The sequence below is a fragment of the Sycon ciliatum genome, chromosome 1 (assembly GCF_964019385.1).
Source record: "Sycon ciliatum chromosome 1, ocSycCili1.1, whole genome shotgun sequence".
Classification (NCBI taxonomy): Eukaryota; Metazoa; Porifera; class Calcarea; order Leucosolenida; family Sycettidae; genus Sycon; species Sycon ciliatum.
The window spans coordinates 33144208-33165874 of record NC_088643.1 but is presented as its reverse complement, the minus strand read 5'-3'; the positions used below and the strand labels follow the sequence as shown (position 1 = coordinate 33165874).

The following is a 21667-nucleotide window of genomic DNA, read 5'->3' as shown; positions in this document are numbered from 1 at the left end:
GGGGCGACAGCCGCGCTGTGATCTTCACCAACTATTTAGCGCTAATGACTTGCTCATAGTCGGCATTATAATGATGGCAGTCACAGGGCCGCTTAGTACCAGTGTTTGATGATTGCCCCGGCATTAAAAAAACGTTTTTGAAAGTTACAACACAACACAATCCAACTGAACTCCTTCTCTTCATTTGGTCTTACTACTTCTCAGTACATGTGCTGCTGTGGACTGGTTGTATGTGTAGCTGTTATCATGTGCCAAGTGTCAGCTGCAATGCTGAATATGGCGCTCACTCTTCGCTAATGTGTAATGTGTACAGGCCCGGAAAGGCACAGGACAACCGATTCTTACACTGGATGGCTACACCCCTGTAGCTAATGGGCTATTGTGGCAAGCTCAACTAACCACCAGTCTTCTGCCATCCGATGTTCACCATTTCCTTGTCCAGTGCATTGCTCGTAGTAAGGTAAGGAGTAACCATAGGACAGTCTGCTGCTAGCTTGCTGTGTGATTGGCTGGTCGGGGGGGGGGGGGGGGGGGGGGGCTGCAAATCATGGAAACGTTCGCGTGGCACCATGGTGCTTCTTGCTGTGTGAATGGCTGGTTGTGGGAACACAGTTTGCATGGTGCTGTGGTGCTGTGGTGCTGTGGTGCTGTGGTGCTGTGGTGCTGTTGTGCTGTTGTGCTGTTGTGCTGTTGTGCTGTTGTGCTGTGGTGCTGTGGTGCTGTGGTGCTGTGGTGCTGTTGTGCTGTTGTGCTGTTGTGCTGTTGTGCTGTGGTGCTGTTGTGCTGTGGTGCTGTTGTGCTGTGGTGCTGTTGTGCTGTTGTGCTGTGGTGCTGTTGTGCTGTTGTGCTGTTGTGCTGTTGTGCTGTTGTGCTGTGGTGCTGTTGTGCTGTTGTGCTGTGGTGCTGTTGTGCTGTGGTGCTGTTGTGCTGTGGTGCTGTGGTGCTGTTGTGCTGTTGTGCTGTGGTGCCTATAGCCTGTTCACATAGCTCAGTTCACAGTACACGTTGCCACCGGGGTCTTTGGAATGTTATTCCATGGTTCTCTCGAGGGCAGTAGTCTTGACTACTGTAGTTGAAGTAGATGTTGCATTTAGTACCACTTTGTACTATACTAGTACAGCTGTACTGCCGAGCGCCGAAGAATGATGCACTGAAGAGTGAATACTGAATACGCTAGAATTTTACCAGGCTGCAGGATCCCCTCCTGTACATGTACATGGTGGCTCAACTATATACACCATAGACCATAGACCATAGACCATAGACCATAGACCATAGACCATAGACCATAGACCATAGACCATAGACCATAGACCATAGACCATAGACCATAGACCATAGACCATAGACCATAGACCATAGACCATAGACCATAGACCATAGACCATAGACCATAGACCATAGACCATAGACCATAGACCATAGACCATAGACCATAGACCATAGACCATAGACCATAGACCATAGACCATAGACCATAGACCATAGACCATAGACCATAGACCATAGACCATAGACCATAGACCATAGACCATAGACCATAGACCATAGACCATAGACCATAGACCATAGACCATAGACCATAGACCATAGACCATAGACCATAGACCATAGACCATAGACCATAGACCATAGACCATAGACCATAGACCATAGACCATAGACCATAGACCATAGACCATAGACCATAGACCATAGACCATAGACCATAGACCATAGACCATAGACCATAGACCATAGACCATAGACCATAGACCATAGACCATAGACCATAGACCATAGACCATAGACCATAGACCATAGACCATAGACCATAGACCATAGACCATAGACCATAGACCATAGACCATAGACCATAGACCATAGACCATAGACCATAGACCATAGACCATAGACCATAGACCATAGACCATAGACCATAGACCATAGACCATAGACCATAGACCATAGACCATAGACCATAGACCATAGACCATAGACCATAGACCATAGACCATAGACCATAGACCATAGACCATAGACCATAGACCATAGACCATAGACCATAGACCATAGACCATAGACCATAGACCATAGACCATAGACCATAGACCATAGACCATAGACCATAGACCATAGACCATAGACCATAGACCATAGACCATAGACCATAGACCATAGACCATAGACCATAGACCATAGACCATAGACCATAGACCATAGACCATAGACCATAGACCATAGACCATAGACCATAGACCATAGACCATAGACCATAGACCATAGACCATAGACCATAGACCATAGACCATAGACCATAGACCATAGACCATAGACCATAGACCATAGACCATAGACCATAGACCATAGACCATAGACCATAGACCATAGACCATAGACCATAGACCATAGACCATAGACCATAGACCATAGACCATAGACCATAGACCATAGACCATAGACCATAGACCATAGACCATAGACCATAGACCATAGACCATAGACCATAGACCATAGACCATAGACCATAGACCATAGACCATAGACCATAGACCATAGACCATAGACCATAGACCATAGACCATAGACCATAGACCATAGACCATAGACCATAGACCATAGACCATAGACCATAGACCATAGACCATAGACCATAGACCATAGACCATAGACCATAGACCATAGACCATAGACCATAGACCATTCTTTATACTATATAGACCATTCTTTATACTATATAGACCATTCTTTATACTATATAGACCATTCTTTATACTATATAGACCATTCTTTATACTATATAGACCATTCTTTATACTATATAGACCATTCTTTATACTATATAGACCATTCTTTATACTATATAGACCATTCTTTATACTATATAGACCATTCTTTATACTATATAGACCATTCTTTATACTATATAGACCATTCTTTATACTATATAGACCATTCTTTATACTATATAGACCATTCTTTATACTATATAGACCATTCTTTATACTATATAGACCATTCTTCATGAAAAATAAGAACGGCCCAGGCTACGACTGAAGCATCAGTTCTTCGGCACCACACAATACGGCTATGTACTCTAACACAAACACTATGCTCTTGATCAAACTTTCCGATACACACTGAGGAATGTTTCAAGTACAATGGTGTTCATGTAGGTGCTCAAGTTCATACCGTTTCATCAGTTGCGCAATCCTGTATGCAGTAGATTGTGCTGTTATGCAAGTATTTAGTTTGGCTTGCAGGGTGTAACTAAATTACTTGCATGGGAATCGTTAAAATCACGGCAAATGGTCTGGCTAAGTCAAACTTTCAGCTTTTCATCACGGTGGATTGCACACCTCATTGAGTACTGATGGTACAGTGTTTTACATGTACGCTGTTATAAAATGAATATGTCCTTAAATGGATTGTGTACTAATACATGTAACGTTACTATAGAAAGTGCACTTGCTGCTTGCAGGTCCAATCTGGTGATGTGGTGACAGTTGAGCGTTTTGTTTTGTTCCTGTAGCGTCCGTTTGCATCGTTCAGCACATTCACAGTTGTGGATCACGAGGAGACAGGTAGGTTACTGGCCATGGTCGTGTGGGATCATTGAATGTGCGGTTGAATACTTGTTGGTGACACAGTGCAAGTACCTGCCAGGTTCTTTATGACCGGCCAATGCTGACATAAACCAAGACAATCATGCGAACTCCTTGCAGCCTGGCCAGACGAACACTGCACTGATGCTGTTCACCTGCCGCGTGACTACACTAGGAGATAAGAGTTCACCTGCCATGTTGCTACTTCAAAGTATTGGCAAACGTGTGCACAAATTTGACACTGTGTACTGTACGCATCACTGTGTGTGTGTGTGTGTGTGTGTGTTTGTGTGTGTGTGTGTGTCTGTCTGTTTGCGAGTCTGTGTGTGTGTACGTATATACATGCATGTGTGTGTGTGTGTGTGCGCGCGTGCGTATGTGTGCGCGAGCGTGCACACATATATGCGTACACGTGTGTATTGTACTTGTGCCGCATGTAGACTTGGCGTATCAAACTGATCTCGTGGGCAGACTCAAGCCATTCTACATTTCATCATCGCAAACTGCCACCACTCTGGAGTCGTGGCTAGAATCCGTCCAGGCAGTGTAAGAATTATTGATTAGTGAATGGTGACTGCGTATTGGCTGGGTATTTGTACCATCCAGGCATGTTATTTGCACATCCACAGCCCAGCACAGCACAGCCCAGCCCAGCCCAGCACAGCCCAGCACAGCACATCCACAGCCCAGCCCAGCCCAGCCCAGCACAGCCCAGCACAGCACATCCACAGCCCAGCCCAGCCCAGCCCAGCCCAGCCCAGCCCAGCCCAGCACAGCCCAGCCCAGCCCAGCACAGACCAGCACAGCCCAGCCCAGCACAGCCCAGCACAGCACATCCACAGCCCAGCCCAGCCCAGCCCAGCCCAGCCCAGCACAGCCCAGCCCAGCCCAGCACAGCCCAGCACAGCACAGCACTAGCCTTTTTAAAAGCACACGTACAGTGATTTGACTTCTGCATAAGAAAGTACTGACCCCTGACATATTTGCATAAGAAAGTACTGACCCCTGACATATTTGCATAAGAAAGTACTGACCCCTGACATATTTGCATAAGAAAGTACTGACCCCTGACATATTTGCATAAGAAAGTACTGACCCCTGACATATTTGCATAAGAAAGTACTGACCCCTGACATATTTGCATAAAAAAGTACTGACCCCTGACATATTTGCATAAGAAAGTACTGACCCCTGACATATTTGCATAAGAAAGTACTGACCCCTGACATATTTGCATAAGAAAGTACTGACCCCTGACATATTTGCATAAGAAAGTACTGACCCCTGACATATTTGCATAAGAAAGTACTGACCCCTGACATATTTGCATAAGAAAGTACTGACCCCTGACATATTTGCATAAGAAAGTACTGACCCCTGACATATTTGCATAAGAAAGTACTGACCCCTGACATATTTGCATAAGAAAGTACTGACCCCTGACATTTTTGCATAAGAAAGTACTGACCCCTGACATATTTGCATAAGAAAGTACTGACCCCTGACATATTTGCATAAGAAAGTACTGACCCCTGACATTTTTGCATAAGAAAGTACTGACCCCTGACATTTTTGCATAAGAAAGTACTGACCCCTGACATTTTTGCATAAGAAAGTACTGACCCCTGACATTTTTGCATAAGAAAGTACTGACCCCTGACATTTTTGGCTGCTTTTCGGACATATCCTTCTTTGGACCGGTTTTCGGAAGAGCCTTCTAAAATCGGACGGTTTGGCATCACTGGTAATGCCTGGTTTTGAGCATCACTGGTAATGCCTGGTTTTGAGCATCACACTTCGTGTGCCCATCATGCCACATTGCACTGCAATCTGCTCATAGTCAACGGCATGAAGTATGATATCATTACCGGTATCAATGTAGCCTTAGCTCCTAACGTCGAAGCTCACGATTCCTGCTGACTGACTTGTTCACAATTGACTGACTCACGACTGTGTCTGGAGCACACGAGAAGTTGACGAGAGGTTGACTTCGCGGATAGTGATTTTGAGGACAGTGTTGTTTGAAGACTTTAATGATACTATTACATTGTTCCCCGTACAGTCGGCTGTAGGCCCTGTTGTATTCTCCCTGCACAGCTCCAGAGAGTCCGGTTCTGGCCTCGTCGAGTCAATATGCCATCAAGAAGGCGCCTACGTTAATGTGCCGCTCAGATAGCTCAGCCATTGACGTAGGCGCCTTCTTGATGGCTGAGCTATCTGAGCGGGACATTGACATAGGCCCCTGTTGCTATGTGTGCGTTCTGCTTTATCCATGGGTGGCCGCCCTAAAACAGAAGTTGCTGTGTGTGCGTTGTGCTTTACCTATCGATGGCCGCCCTGAAACAGAAGCGACCCGCAAGAGTGCACGATGATGTCAATATCACTTTGGTCTAGCCGAACGAATTGCTCTACAAATGCCAACGCAGACTGGAGGAGGGATTGAGTAATGCTTGGATAGAAGTCGACAGCAGATCGGGCAACAGATCAGGCAACAGATCAGGCAACAGATCAGGCAACAGATCAGGCAACAGATCAGGCAACAGATCAGGCAACAGATCAGGCAGAGTGGTGATACATGTACTCGTACAATGTAGGCTTCTCAGTGGATGACCATCCATTTCTGTGCTTTGTGCTTGTAGATACCCATCTTTGCAAGCAGCCAGTGGTACGTCCCATTTCATTGCAGGCAACGGACGTAAGATCTCCGAGGAAAATGTAGGTATTGGGGAGAGCACAACGCAGATGCAACCGATCCTATCAGCCTTTGAAATTTATCAGAAATTTATCACGGAAATTTATCAGAAATTCAGAATAACATTATTGATAGCTTGCATGCCGTCCCGTCCTACCGGTAGGACCCAAGAAATCGCGCTGCAAAAGTGCTTTTGGTTGAGAAATTTCTTGAAACAATTGTTGAGATGAGGTCTTTGTCAGGCAAAGTAATGGCGCAAAATGCAAGGCTATGTCCAGTGCATTACATACGCGCAATTTTATCAATTGTCAAAATGGCCGCACATACTCCTGTCGGAGCGCTAGCAACTCTGTCCAAAGTGAATTTTGACCATGGCACATCAATCGTGGTGAGGTACTAATGTTTTTATTAGTCTGCCAAGGCAGTAGAATGCATAATTCCATACACCGTTTCCATGGTTACCATGGGCTGTTACCATGGAATTTCATAGTATGCCTTGTGCGATCACGTCTAAAAATTGTGGACTCCTTCATTAGCCCCTGAGCAACAGTTTAGGGTCAAGTTTTAGGTCAATGTTAGAACAGAGGCCATGCAGCATGTCTGTGTATGATGGTCCTACCGGTAGGTCCTACCGGTAGGACCAAGGTCTATGCAAGCTATCATTATAGTTGAATACTCTGCATGAATTACCATATACCTGCATGAATTACCATATACCTGCATGAATTACCTGCATGAATACTCTGATGCGTAGCATCAGGTCCTACATTGTAAACATTACCCTCATGAATACTGACACACAACTTGATCAGGTGATCAGGTCCTACTTATTATTACCCTCATGATACTGACCCACAACATCAGGTCCTTATTACCCTCATGATTCCGTAATTGGCCAGCTGTACCATGCCGGCATCTTTTCAGTGCATGTCACGTGTGCCGTTACAGCATAGCTACTCCACAGCTCAAATTCATCCTTGAGTTGTCACTAGGGGTGAAACGAGTATCTATTTTGACCAATCGATCACTCGTTCATAATATTCGATCGAGTATCCGATTATTTCGAGTATTTTATCAAAATTCAAAAGCACTAGATTTGCGAGTTCTCGACCAATTCGGAAGAAATTTATCTGTGAACATAGAACAAAAGTCGCCAGTGTCTTGTACAGAGTGTAAAGTAACGATTTTCATCAGTACTTTTATATCTCAGATCGTTACTTGCCGTGGTGATCGCATCGTCCAAGTCTTAAAATACTGACTCAAATCCATGCATAACGCATGCATACCAGTGGACCAGCGGTACAACAAAAGTTTTTGAAAAATACAATGCCAATACTTCAAAAAAACAAAAAAAAAAAAAACAAAAAAAACGATCGAGTGCAAAATTTCGAATACTCGCTCGTTTGAAATTTTCGAACGAATACTCGAATATTCGAACTAATCGTTTCACCCCTAGTTGTCACTAATGTTACTGGTGTTACTGGTGTTACTGGTGTTACTGGTGTTACTGGTGTTACTGGCATGCTTTTGGAAGACCGGCGTTCAAAGTATGTTGTGCTGTCTGTACATAGCGGCATCCGATTATAATGAAGATCAGAATCAGGGAAGATAACTTTCCAATTGGGATATGGGCTGGTGCCCGGCACCGTTAGTACTGATTGATCACATGATTGGAGTGTTTGATCCACTGCATCATGACTGGTGCACCACGCACAGCCTTCTTGTGGTGCGAGCAACATGCTGTGACATTTTCCTGGTCCATTGTTGTCTTGCAGCTGCGTCCGAATGGTAAGCTACCCAACACTGCCGGCTTAGCACAGGCGATATCTGCAGCACTTGACCTCGCTCCACCGGGAACGCAGGGCTATCTTGTTGTGCAAGATAGTCTATCAGCAGCTACTAGGAAAGTTCCAGTGCCAGTGTTTGCCGACCTGCCAGAGCTGGCATGCACAGCACCGGTACTGAATATTTCAACATCTCGCTACTTTGCCAATGATATCCTGCGTATCACGGTAAGGCAACTTGCATAATTATTCCCGTACCTATGCAGAAGACGTTACTTCAGTAACGTCTGGCGCTAGCCAGGGTCCACACAGCTTTAATTTGGTGTTTGTTTGTGTGTTTGTTTGTGTGTTTGTGTCACGCCTGGCGCTATCCCGTATCTGTCCCGTACCATACCATCAAACACAGCTGGCCACATACAGCTGGCCGCACTATTCAAATAGGGCTTGCGCTTTCAAACGCAAGATCATAACGTGAAGCAACTTGGAAGAATGAGTATGAATGCGAAGTGTATGGGGGAATGCATGTAGGGCGATAGTGCGGGTTCGAATCCCAGGTAATGCCTGAAAAAAAATAGGAAAATTGAAAAATGTATAACATCCCTATTCTTTTTTTGCCATCATCAAGGCGGTAGATGGTGTCGTATTACCCTCGACCGTACCTGTCCCGTACCTGTCCCGTACCTATCCCGTACCTGTCCCGTACCTGTCCCGTATCTGTCCCGCACCTGTCCCGCACCTGTCCCGCACCTGTCCCGTACCTGTCCCGTACCTGTCCCGTACCTGTCCCGTACCGTACTGTACAATCAAAGACGGCTGGCCACAATGCATATTCAAATAGGGCTTTCAAATACAAGACCATAACGTGAAGCAACTTGGAAGAAATAGTATATATGCGAAGTGTATCGAGGGATGCATGCAGGGCGATAGTGCGGGTTCGAATCCCAGGTTATGTCTAAAAACAAAAAGTAGAAATTTATAAGAATTTATAACATCCCTATGCTTTTTTTGTCTAGGTCATCAAGGCAAAAAAGCATAGCGTAGGGCCCTGAGCTTCCAAGCTCTCTCATTAGGGGTGAAACGAGTATCTATTTTGACCAATCGATCACTCGTTCATAATATTCGATCGAGTATACGATTATTTCGAGTATTTTATCAAAATTCGAAAGCGCTAGATTTGTGAGTTCTCGACCAATTCGGGAGAAATTATCTCTGAACATAGAGCAAAAGTCGCCAACGTCTTGTACAGAGTGTAAAGTAACGATTTTCATTAGTACTTTCATATCTCAGATCGTTACGAGAGTACTTAACTTGCCGTGGTGATCGCATCGTCCAAGTCATAAAATACTGACTCAAAGGCATGCATAAGGCATGCATACCATGACGTACAGTGGACGAGCGGTATAACAAAAGTTTTTGAAAAATAGAATGCCAATGCTAAAAAAATTTAAAAAAAAACAAAAACGATCGAGTGCGAAATTTCGAATACTTGCTCGTTTGAAATTTTCGAACGAATACTCGAATATTCGAACTAATCGTTTCACCCCTCATAATTATACAGGTAGAGTGGGGTTTCACTAGTGACATCCATCACATGACCACTCAGTTTGATTTTGGGGGGGGGGGGGGGTCATGTTGGTTCCAACCTCCAGTCATTGCAGTCAACCCTTGCAGTCAACCCTTGCAGTCACATGATGTCGGTCATGTGGAGTCCACTGTCAACATGCCAGCATCACTTTCTACACAAATGCAGTCGCATGACAAAAATGCACAAAACTGTGAAAAGCCACTCTTATCCTGGTATTACTACAAAGTAGATAATTCCGAAAAGGCTCAACCCCAGATTCACCTAGTGATGGGATCATCTGATGTGCCTATAGCTTATTATGAGTTTTGGCTAAATATCTTCCGGTGCCAGCGTTGCTATATGGAGCAGACTGCGAGTGCGCCGACACTCTACTAGAGTGTAGCAGTGCATGCCGTGTCTCGACTGTATGCACTGTATGCACTGTATGCACTGTATGCACTGTATGCACTGTATGTACTGTATGTACTGTATGCACTGTATGCACTGTATGCACTGTATGCACTGTATGTACTGTATGCACTGTATGTACTGTATGTACTGTATGCACTGTATGCACTGTATGTACTGTATGTACTGTATGTACTGTATGTACTGTATGTACTGTATGCACTGTATGTACTGTATGCACTGTATGTACTGTATGTACTGTATGTACTGTATGTACTGTATGTACTGTATGCACTGTATGCACTGTATGTACTGTATGCACTGTATGCACTGTATGTACTGTATGTACTGTATGTACTGTATGTACTGTATGTACTGTATGCACTGTATGTACTGTATGTACTGTATGCACTGTATGCACTGTATGTACTGTATGCACTGTATGCACTGTATGTACTGTATGTACTGTATGTACTGTATGTACTGTATGTACTGTATGCACTGTATGTACTGTATGTACTGTATGTACTGTATGTACTGTATGCACTGTATGCACTGTATGTACTGTATGCACTGTATGCACTGTATGTACTGTATGTACTGTATGTACTGTATGCACTGTATGCACTGTATGTACTGTATGCACTGTATGCACTGTATGTACTGTATGTACTGTATGTACTGTATGTACTGTATGTACTGTATGTACTGTATGCACTGTATGTACTGTATGCACTGTATGTACTGTATGTACTGTATGTACTGTATGTACTGTATGTACTGTATGCACTGTATGCACTGTATGTACTGTATGCACTGTATGCACTGTATGTACTGTATGTACTGTATGTACTGTATGTACTGTATGTACTGTATGCACTGTATGCACTGTATGTACTGTATGTACTGTATGTACTGTATGCACTGTATGCACTGTATGTACTGTATGCACTGTATGCACTGTATGTACTGTATGTACTGTATGTACTGTATGCACTGTATGCACTGTATGTACTGTATGCACTGTATGCACTGTATGTACTGTATGTACTGTATGTACTGTATGTACTGTATGTACTGTATGTACTGTATGCACTGTATGTACTGTATGCACTGTATGTACTGTATGTACTGTATGTACTGTATGTACTGTATGTACTGTATGTACTGTATGCACTGTATGCACTGTATGTACTGTATGCACTGTATGCACTGTATGCACTGTATGTACTGTATGTACTGTATGCACTGTATGTACTGTATGCACTGTATGTACTGTATGTACTGTATGCACTGTATGTACTGTATGTACTGTATGTACTGTATGCACTGTATGCACTGTATGCACTGTATGCACTGTATGCACTGTATGCACTGTATGTACTGTATGTACTGTATGTACTGTATGTACTGTATGTACTGTATGTACTGTATGCACTGTATGTACTGTATGCACTGTATGTACTGTATGCACTGTATGTACTGTATGTACTGTATGTACTGTATGTACTGTATGTACTGTATGCACTGTATGCACTGTATGTACTGTATGCACTGTATGCACTGTATGTACTGTATGTACTGTATGTACTGTATGTACTGTATGCACTGTATGTACTGTATGTACTGTATGTACTGTATGTACTGTATGCACTGTATGTACTGTATGCACTGTATGCACTGTATGTACTGTATGTACTGTATGCACTGTATGTACTGTATGTACTGTATGTACTGTATGCACTGTATGCACTGTATGTACTGTATGCACTGTATGCACTGTATGTACTGTATGTACTGTATGCACTGTATGTACTGTATGTACTGTATGCACTGTATGCACTGTATGTACTGTATGTACTGTATGTACTGTATGTACTGTATGCACTGTATGCACTGTATGTACTGTATGTACTGTATGTACTGTATGTACTGTATGCACTGTATGTACTGTATGCACTGTATGCACTGTATGTACTGTATGTACTGTATGTACTGTATGTACTGTATGCACTGTATGTACTGTATGTACTGTATGTCCTGTATGTACTGTATGCACTGTATGTACTGTATGCACTGTATGCACTGTATGTACTGTATGCACTGTATGCACTGTATGTACTGTATGTACTGTATGTACTGTATGCACTGTATGCACTGTATGTACTGTATGCACTGTATGCACTGTATGTACTGTATGTACTGTATGCACTGTATGTACTGTATGTACTGTATGCACTGTATGCACTGTATGCACTGTATGTACTGTATGCACTGTATGTACTGTATGTACTGTATGCACTGTATGCACTGTATGCACTGTATGTACTGTATGTACTGTATGTACTGTATGCACTGTATGCACTGTATGCACTGTATGTACTGTATGTACTGTATGCACTGTATGCACTGTATGCACTGTATGCACTGTATGCACTGTATGTACTGTATGCACTGTATGCACTGTATGCACTGTATGCACTGTATGTACTGTATGTACTGTATGTACTGTATGCACTGTATGCACTGTATGTACTGTATGTACTGTATGCACTGTATGCACTGTATGCACTGTATGCACTGTATGCACTGTATGTACTGTATGTACTGTATGTACTGTATGCACTGTATGCACTGTATGCACTGTATCCACTGTATGTACTGTATGCACTGTATGTACTGTATGCACTGTATGCACTGTATGTACTGTATGTACTGTATGCACTGTATGCACTGTATGCACTGTATGCACTGTATGTACTGTATGCACTGTATGCACTGTATGCACTGTATGCACTGTATGTACTGTATGTACTGTATGTACTGTATGCACTGTATGCACTGTATGTACTGTATGTACTGTATGCACTGTATGCACTGTATGCACTGTATGCACTGTATGTACTGTATGTACTGTATGTACTGTATGCACTGTATGCACTGTATGCACTGTATCCACTGTATGTACTGTATGCACTGTATGTACTGTATGCACTGTATGCACTGTATGCACTGTATGCACTGTATGCACTGTATGCACTGTATGCACTGTATGCACTGTATGTACTGTATGCACTGTATGCACTGTATGTACTGTATGCACTGTATGCACTGTATGTACTGTATGCACTGTATGCACTGTATGCACTGTATGCACTGTATGTACTGTATGTACTGTATGTACTGTATGCACTGTATGTACTGTATGCACTGTATGCACTGTATGCACTGTATGCACTGTATGCACTGTATGTACTGTATGCACTGTATGTACTGTATGTACTGTATGCACTGTATGCACTGTATGTACTGTATGTACTGTATGTACTGTATGTACTGTATGTACTGTATGCACTGTATGCACTGTATGTACTGTATGTACTGTATGTACTGTATGTACTGTATGTACTGTATGCACTGTATGCACTGTATGCACTGTATGTACTGTATGTACTGTATGCACTGTATGCACTGTATGCACTGTATGCACTGTATGTACTGTATGTACTGTATGCACTGTATGCACTGTATGCACTGTATGCACTGTATGTACTGTATGTACTGTATGCACTGTATGCACTGTATGCACTGTATGTACTGTATGCACTGTATGTACTGTATGTACTGTATGCACTGTATGCACTGTATGCACTGTATGTACTGTATGTACTGTATGTACTGTATGTACTGTATGTACTGTATGCACTGTATGCACTGTATGTACTGTATGTACTGTATGCACTGTATGCACTGTATGCACTGTATGCACTGTATGCACTGTATGTACTGTATGCACTGTATGCACTGTATGCACTGTATGCACTGTATGTACTGTATGTACTGTATGCACTGTATGCACTGTATGCACTGTATGTACTGTATGTACTGTATGTACTGTATGCACTGTATGCACTGTATGCACTGTATGTACTGTATGTACTGTATGCACTGTATGCACTGTATGCACTGTATGCACTGTATGTACTGTATGTACTGTATGTACTGTATGCACTGTATGCACTGTATGCACTGTATCCACTGTATGTACTGTATGCACTGTATGTACTGTATGCACTGTATGCACTGTATGCACTGTATGCACTGTATGCACTGTATGCACTGTATGCACTGTATGCACTGTATGTACTGTATGCACTGTATGCACTGTATGTACTGTATGCACTGTATGCACTGTATGTACTGTATGCACTGTATGCACTGTATGCACTGTATGTACTGTATGTACTGTATGTACTGTATGCACTGTATGTACTGTATGTACTGTATGCACTGTATGCACTGTATGCACTGTATGCACTGTATGCACTGTATGCACTGTATGCACTGTATGTAGTGTATGTACTGTATGCACTGTATGCACTGTATGTACTGTATGTACTGTATGTACTGTATGTACTGTATGCACTGTATGTACTGTATGTACTGTATGCACTGTATGTACTGTATGTACTGTATGCACTGTATGCACTGTATGCACTGTATGTACTGTATGCACTGTATGTACTGTATGTACTGTATGCACTGTATGCACTGTATGCACTGTATGTACTGTATGTACTGTATGTACTGTATGCACTGTATGCACTGTATGTACTGTATGTACTGTATGCACTGTATGCACTGTATGCACTGTATGCACTGTATGCACTGTATGTACTGTATGCACTGTATGCACTGTATGCACTGTATGCACTGTATGTACTGTATGTACTGTATGTACTGTATGCACTGTATGCACTGTATGTACTGTATGTACTGTATGCACTGTATGCACTGTATGCACTGTATGCACTGTATGTACTGTATGTACTGTATGTACTGTATGCACTGTATGCACTGTATGCACTGTATCCACTGTATGTACTGTATGCACTGTATGTACTGTATGCACTGTATGCACTGTATGCACTGTATGCACTGTATGCACTGTATGCACTGTATGCACTGTATGCACTGTATGCACTGTATGCACTGTATGCACTGTATGCACTGTATGCGTATGCACTGTATGTACTGTATGCACTGTATGCACTGTATGCACTGTATGCACTGTATGTACTGTATGTACTGTATGTACTGTATGCACTGTATGTACTGTATGTACTGTATGCACTGTATGCACTGTATGCACTGTATGCACTGTATGCACTGTATGTACTGTATGCACTGTATGTACTGTATGTACTGTATGCACTGTATGCACTGTATGTACTGTATGTACTGTATGTACTGTATGTACTGTATGTACTGTATGTACTGTATGCACTGTATGCACTGTATGTACTGTATGTACTGTATGTACTGTATGTACTGTATGCACTGTATGCACTGTATGCACTGTATGTACTGTATGTACTGTATGCACTGTATGCACTGTATGCACTGTATGTACTGTATGTACTGTATGCACTGTATGCACTGTATGCACTGTATGCACTGTATGCACTGTATGCACTGTATGTACTGTATGCACTGTATGCACTGTATGCACTGTATGCACTGTATGTACTGTATGTACTGTATGTACTGTATGCACTGTATGCACTGTATGCACTGTATGCACTGTATGTACTGTATGTACTGTATGTACTGTATGCACTGTATGCACTGTATGCACTGTATCCACTGTATGCACTGTATGCACTGTATGTACTGTATGCACTGTATGCACTGTATGCACTGTATGTACTGTATGTACTGTATGTACTGTATGTACTGTATGCACTGTATGCACTGTATGCACTGTATGCACTGTATGCACTGTATGCACTGTATGCACTGTATGCACTGTATGTACTGTATGCACTGTATGTACTGTATGCACTGTATGCACTGTATGCACTGTATGCACTGTATGTACTGTATGCACTGTATGCACTGTATGCACTGTATGCACTGTATGCACTGTATGCACTGTATGCACTGTATGCACTGTATGCACTGTATGTACTGTATGCACTGTATGTACTGTATGTACTGTATGCACTGTATGCACTGTATGCACTGTATGTACTGTATGTACTGTATGCACTGTATGCACTGTATGCACTGTATGCACTGTATGCACTGTATGCACTGTATGTACTGTATGCACTGTATGCACTGTATGCACTGTATGCACTGTATGCACTGTATGTACTGTATGCACTGTATGCACTGTATGCACTGTATGCACTGTATGTACTGTATGTACTGTATGTACTGTATGCACTGTATGCACTGTATGTACTGTATGTACTGTATGCACTGTATGCACTGTATGCACTGTATGCACTGTATGCACTGTATGTACTGTATGTACTGTATGCACTGTATGCACTGTATGCACTGTATCCACTGTATGCACTGTATGCACTGTATGTACTGTATGCACTGTATGCACTGTATGCACTGTATGCACTGTATGCACTGTATGTACTGTATGTACTGTATGCACTGTATGCACTGTATGCACTGTATGCACTGTATGCACTGTATGCACTGTATGCACTGTATGTACTGTATGCAGTGTATGCACTGTATGTACTGTATGCACTGTATGCACTGTATGCACTGTATGTACTGTATGCACTGTATGTACTGTATGCACTGTATGCACTGTATGCACTGTATGCACTGTATGCACTGTATGCACTGTATGCACTGTATGCACTGTATGTACTGTATGCACTGTATGCACTGTATGCACTGTATGTACTGTATGCACTGTATGCACTGTATGTACTGTATGCACTGTATGCACTGTATGTACTGTATGTACTGTATGTACTGTATGCACTGTATGTACTGTATGCACTGTATGCACTGTATGCACTGTATGCACTGTATGCACTGTATGCACTGTATGTACTGTATGCACTGTATGTACTGTATGTACTGTATGCACTGTATGCACTGTATGTACTGTATGTACTGTATGTACTGTATGTACTGTATGTACTGTATGTACTGTATGCACTGTATGCACTGTATGTACTGTATGTACTGTATGTACTGTATGTACTGTATGCACTGTATGCACTGTATGCACTGTATGTACTGTATGTACTGTATGCACTGTATGCACTGTATGCACTGTATGTACTGTATGTACTGTATGCACTGTATGCACTGTATGCACTGTATGCACTGTATGCACTGTATGTACTGTATGCACTGTATGCACTGTATGCACTGTATGCACTGTATGTACTGTATGTACTGTATGTACTGTATGCACTGTATGCACTGTATGTACTGTATGTACTGTATGCACTGTATGCACTGTATGCACTGTATGCACTGTATGTACTGTATGTACTGTATGTACTGTATGCACTGTATGCACTGTATGCACTGTATCCACTGTATGCACTGTATGCACTGTATGTACTGTATGCACTGTATGCACTGTATGCACTGTATGCACTGTATGTACTGTATGTACTGTATGCACTGTATGCACTGTATGCACTGTATGCACTGTATGCACTGTATGCACTGTATGCACTGTATGCACTGTATGTACTGTATGCACTGTATGCACTGTATGTACTGTATGCACTGTATGCACTGTATGCACTGTATGTACTGTATGCACTGTATGTACTGTATGCACTGTATGCACTGTGTTGGGAAGGCCGTCGTGGCCATGTGTTTTTTTATGAAGTATTTACTATTTATTCAATATTTCTCTCAGGATGTGAAATATGAAATGTCTCAGAAATTCAGTTTATTTTGGAACGCAATTTCGCGTACATGTAGTGATTTAGCCTACAGTTAGTTCACGAGTTATTTCGTAGGTGTGTTTGTTTCTTGCGTTGCACAGTGCAAGACAAGAATTTGCACAACTGCACAAGAGTATTGACGTTGACTCTCAAAATGATTCTTGGTCGCATTTTGTTTGTTTCTTCTAAGTTTTGACAAAGGGACATGTATTTTCGTTTTGTCTTTTCTCGCAGTGTTTCCTTTCATTTCTAAGCCGCGACGCCGTCGCGTACTGCGGTACGACGGGTCACGTGCTGCCAACCTACTGCATTCTTTATTCACCAGTTTTCACGGCTACACTGCATGCATTGTATAATGACTCATGATCATTTTTTGCTCTGCGCTGAATCCCGTACTAGTGTAGTGTAGGGCTTTTTCAGAGTTTCGTTTGGTTTTTCGATGAGGCTCGGCAAGTAATTAGTTCGGTTCTTCGAAAGGAAGAGAAAGAGTTGTCTTTTTGTTGTTTGCGAAATATCTATTTTACTACCACGAAGTGTTCCCGTTGCGTGTGAGAACCTGCATGACAAATTGGTAGCAGAGGATGGTTGTCAAGTAGTGGTTCCTTCACCAAGCGCAGTGTGGTAGTGAGTAGCATTTCGGCTTTTCGCTGGACAACATGGATCTTGAGGAGTGCAAGAAGGCGAAGGCCAAGGCCAAGTTCCATGTCACACGAAATCGAAACTTGTTGCTCAGCAGGATCTACGAAGAGGATGCGACCTCGAAAGAGATCAAGAGGTTGTTGGATGACGTGACTGAGAGTGTTCACAACGCTGTGGATGTGTGTCTAAAACTGGTAACTCGGTACGCAGAATTAGGACTACCCACAGAAAAAGTGCACGAGGAGATAGAGGTCATCAACGTCGACTACAGCGATGCTGTCAGCAAGACCAGCGACGTGCTGGCAGAAATAAGCAAGAGGCCAAGTCGAGCCAGAACTGGTGAAAGTTCGCCAGCTTCCATCACCAGAGCCAAGAACATAAGATTAGTAAAGGCAATGTTGACGCAGAGCTTGGAGAATCCCAGAGCAAGTGGGAGGATGTTGACACCGCCACACTCTCCTAGCAAGGCCCTTGAGGAAAAACAGAACATGTGTGCTGAGAAGAGTCTCAGTCGTTTTGGGAATGTGTCTGCATCCAGTGTCAGCCAGAGTGCGACTGTTGAGAGGACTACCCAGCCGCCTGCCATTTCCTCGGGAGCACCTCTGAGAGCAAATGCATCGGCACTCCCCCTGGGAACTCCAAGTGGTGACCATCGTGATAGACAGGACGAACCGCCTGGGGCTGACATGGCAAGCGTCAGTGACAGCCAGCCAATTGTGTCGTTGTCAAGTGCAACCATGGCAACCAATGTGAGTACAGACAAGTCACGCACAATCAAGGTGTCCTTTCCGGTCTCTTTGTCGTCTGTACCTACGTTACCGTTTACGGCGGAGCTCTTGTCAAAAGTTCACCCGGTTGCCATGGCAACCGCCGAAACCATGGCAACACCGCTGAACATTGGTCATCAGTCTGCAGGGAGTAACCAGGCAAGTGGCATTGCTCAGTCTGGCGTGCAGCAGGCACCGGTATCTACGTCGGCAGCTTCGGCAAGAAACGTAATCACTGCCCCTAACCGTAGTTCAAGTGGGGTCAGTGTACCACCCAGAGCATTGTCGGCCACGACCATACTCGTGCAGTCAGCCCAGACGCAACCAACTCGTGCAGTGCAGCCTCCTCGTGGGATGCAACCAACTCCAGCTGTGCAGCCTCGTGCAGTTGCAAGTCATACTCTCTCGGCTTCTATACCTGCATTTGTGCCGGGATCAGGAAATTTGTACGTTCCGCCGCCGACCCATTCTGGACATCCATTCTCATTTGGAACACCACCGGGTTTCTTGTCGGCACCCGACTTCCCGACGCACGTCTTGCCGAATCAGTCTGGAATAATGTCTACCCCACCAGCGACCCAACCGGCCATGCAACAAATACCAGTTGGTCAGCCAGGTCACGCGTCACACCGTGAAGATTATGGTCTTGTGCAGCCGAGCAGTCTTCCAGTTGCCATGACATCGCCGAGTGGTCTACCAGTGCAAGCGAGTAGTTCTGGTAGAATCGAATTGTACCGACATTTAGAGAAAGTGTCAATTCCAACATTCAAGGGCGACAAGCGGCAATATGAGACGTGGAAGGCGGCGTTTGAGATGTGCATTGGGGGCGCTAACATTCCGGATGGGCTGAAGTTATTGCAGCTCCGAAAATACCTCGCGGGCGATGCACTACGGTCTATCGACACTCTTGGCTACTCGGCCGAGGCGTATGAGGCAGCACGACGTAGGCTGGAACGCAAGTTCGGTGGTCAGCGACGTCTAATTGCAGTGCATCTAGAAGCCCTTGAGAAGTTCCCAGCGATGAGATCTGCAAACGCCCAGGAGTTGGAGCGTTTTGCGGAGCTACTCGATGTCGCTGTGGTGAATTTGAAGGCGAGTGGTCAGACACAGGAGTTGGCTAACGGCACATTTTATGTCCGGCTAACACAGAAACTGGGGGTGTCTCTTCTGCTGAGCTACCAGAAGTGGATACACCAGACAAGCACCTCTGAATCTGTCGAAGCGCTTCTGCAATGGGTGGAGCTGGAAAGCGAGTTCCAAGTACGAGCCCAGGAGACGATCCAAGGTATCTCCACGGCAACTCCAGTAGGGTCCACTCAAACAGCAAAGAGTCACCCGCTGAAGGGCCAGGCCAGTCATGGTGGAGTGAAGCATCAGGCATTCTTCGCTGACAAGCCCAAGAAGGCCCAGAGCAGCAGCAGTTGCCCGATCTGCACGAAGATCCATCCCGTTTGGAAATGCCTAGAGTATCGGAAGCTGTCAATTGCAGAGCGTTGGCAGAAGGCCCGGACGCTCAAGCTTTGCTACCGTTGCCTAAACTCTGGTCATTTGGGAAATAACTGTCCCAGGTCGCAGCCCTGTGGTGCAGACGGTTGTACAGAGACCCACAACGCGTTGCTGCACGGAAAGTCTAGTACTACTACAGACTCGAATGGAGCCTCACAGAAGCCAGTGCTCCAGGCTAGCGCCTCCACGGAGGGGGGTGACACCAGTTCCATGGCCACTCATATGAGTAGTGTCGGCGTTAGAGCTGTCGCACTGCGAACCGTTCCCGTCATACTTCGCCACGGCGACAAGAATGTCACGGTCAACGCGCTGCTGGACGACGGCAGCACGCAGTCTTACCTTAATTGCGACGTTGCGGCACAGCTAGAGCTTAGCGCTCCCACACAAGAAGTGTCAGTGAGCATGCTGAACGGCCGCATCGAGACCCTAGAGACCATGCCAGTCGACTGCCACATCGAGAGTCTGGATGGCAGATTTATCACACAGTTCTCTGCTCTGACTGCCAAGAATGTCACCGGTAAACTTACACCTCATGATTGGTCGGTAGATCAGACACGGTATCCGCACCTCAACGGCATTGAGTTTCCGCAATGCCAGAAGAAGCGAGTAGAGGCGCTGATCGGCCTTGACCACGCTAGTCTCCACAGGTGCATGGAGGAAGTCTATGGTGAGGCTCATGAGCCATTCGCACGCAGAACGCCACTCGGGTGGACATGTGTTGGCAGGAGCACCAGACCGCAACAGACGACAAATTTCACCCGCACGTACTTCGGAAAGGACGTCGACCTGAATGCACTGGTGAGAAGGATGTGGGAGGTGGAGGAACTTCCCCAGTCGTACGAATTCTGTGCAGATGATCAAGCCGTTTTTGATCAGACGGTCCAGTCGATGACCTACAAGAACGGAAGATACCAGGTTATGGAGCCGTGGATCAAGAGACCACCTCCGGACAACTACAGTCGAGAAACTGCAATGAAGCGGCTCATCGCAGCAGAG

At 44.3% G+C, this 21667-nt stretch overlaps 1 protein-coding gene across 1 annotated transcript in view; it reads left to right on the top strand.

Moving 5' to 3' along the window:
* Positions 1 to 21667, top strand: part of LOC135823567 (uncharacterized) — a 52100-nt gene that overhangs the window by 4901 nt on the left and 25532 nt on the right. Inside the window, exons 6-10 of the mRNA XM_065336414.1 lie at positions 314 to 460; positions 3512 to 3563; positions 4025 to 4130; positions 6224 to 6299; positions 8052 to 8288. Coding sequence (XP_065192486.1) covers positions 314 to 460; positions 3512 to 3563; positions 4025 to 4130; positions 6224 to 6299; positions 8052 to 8288 — 618 coding nt within the window. The remainder of the gene's footprint in view (positions 1 to 313; positions 461 to 3511; positions 3564 to 4024; positions 4131 to 6223; positions 6300 to 8051; positions 8289 to 21667) is intronic.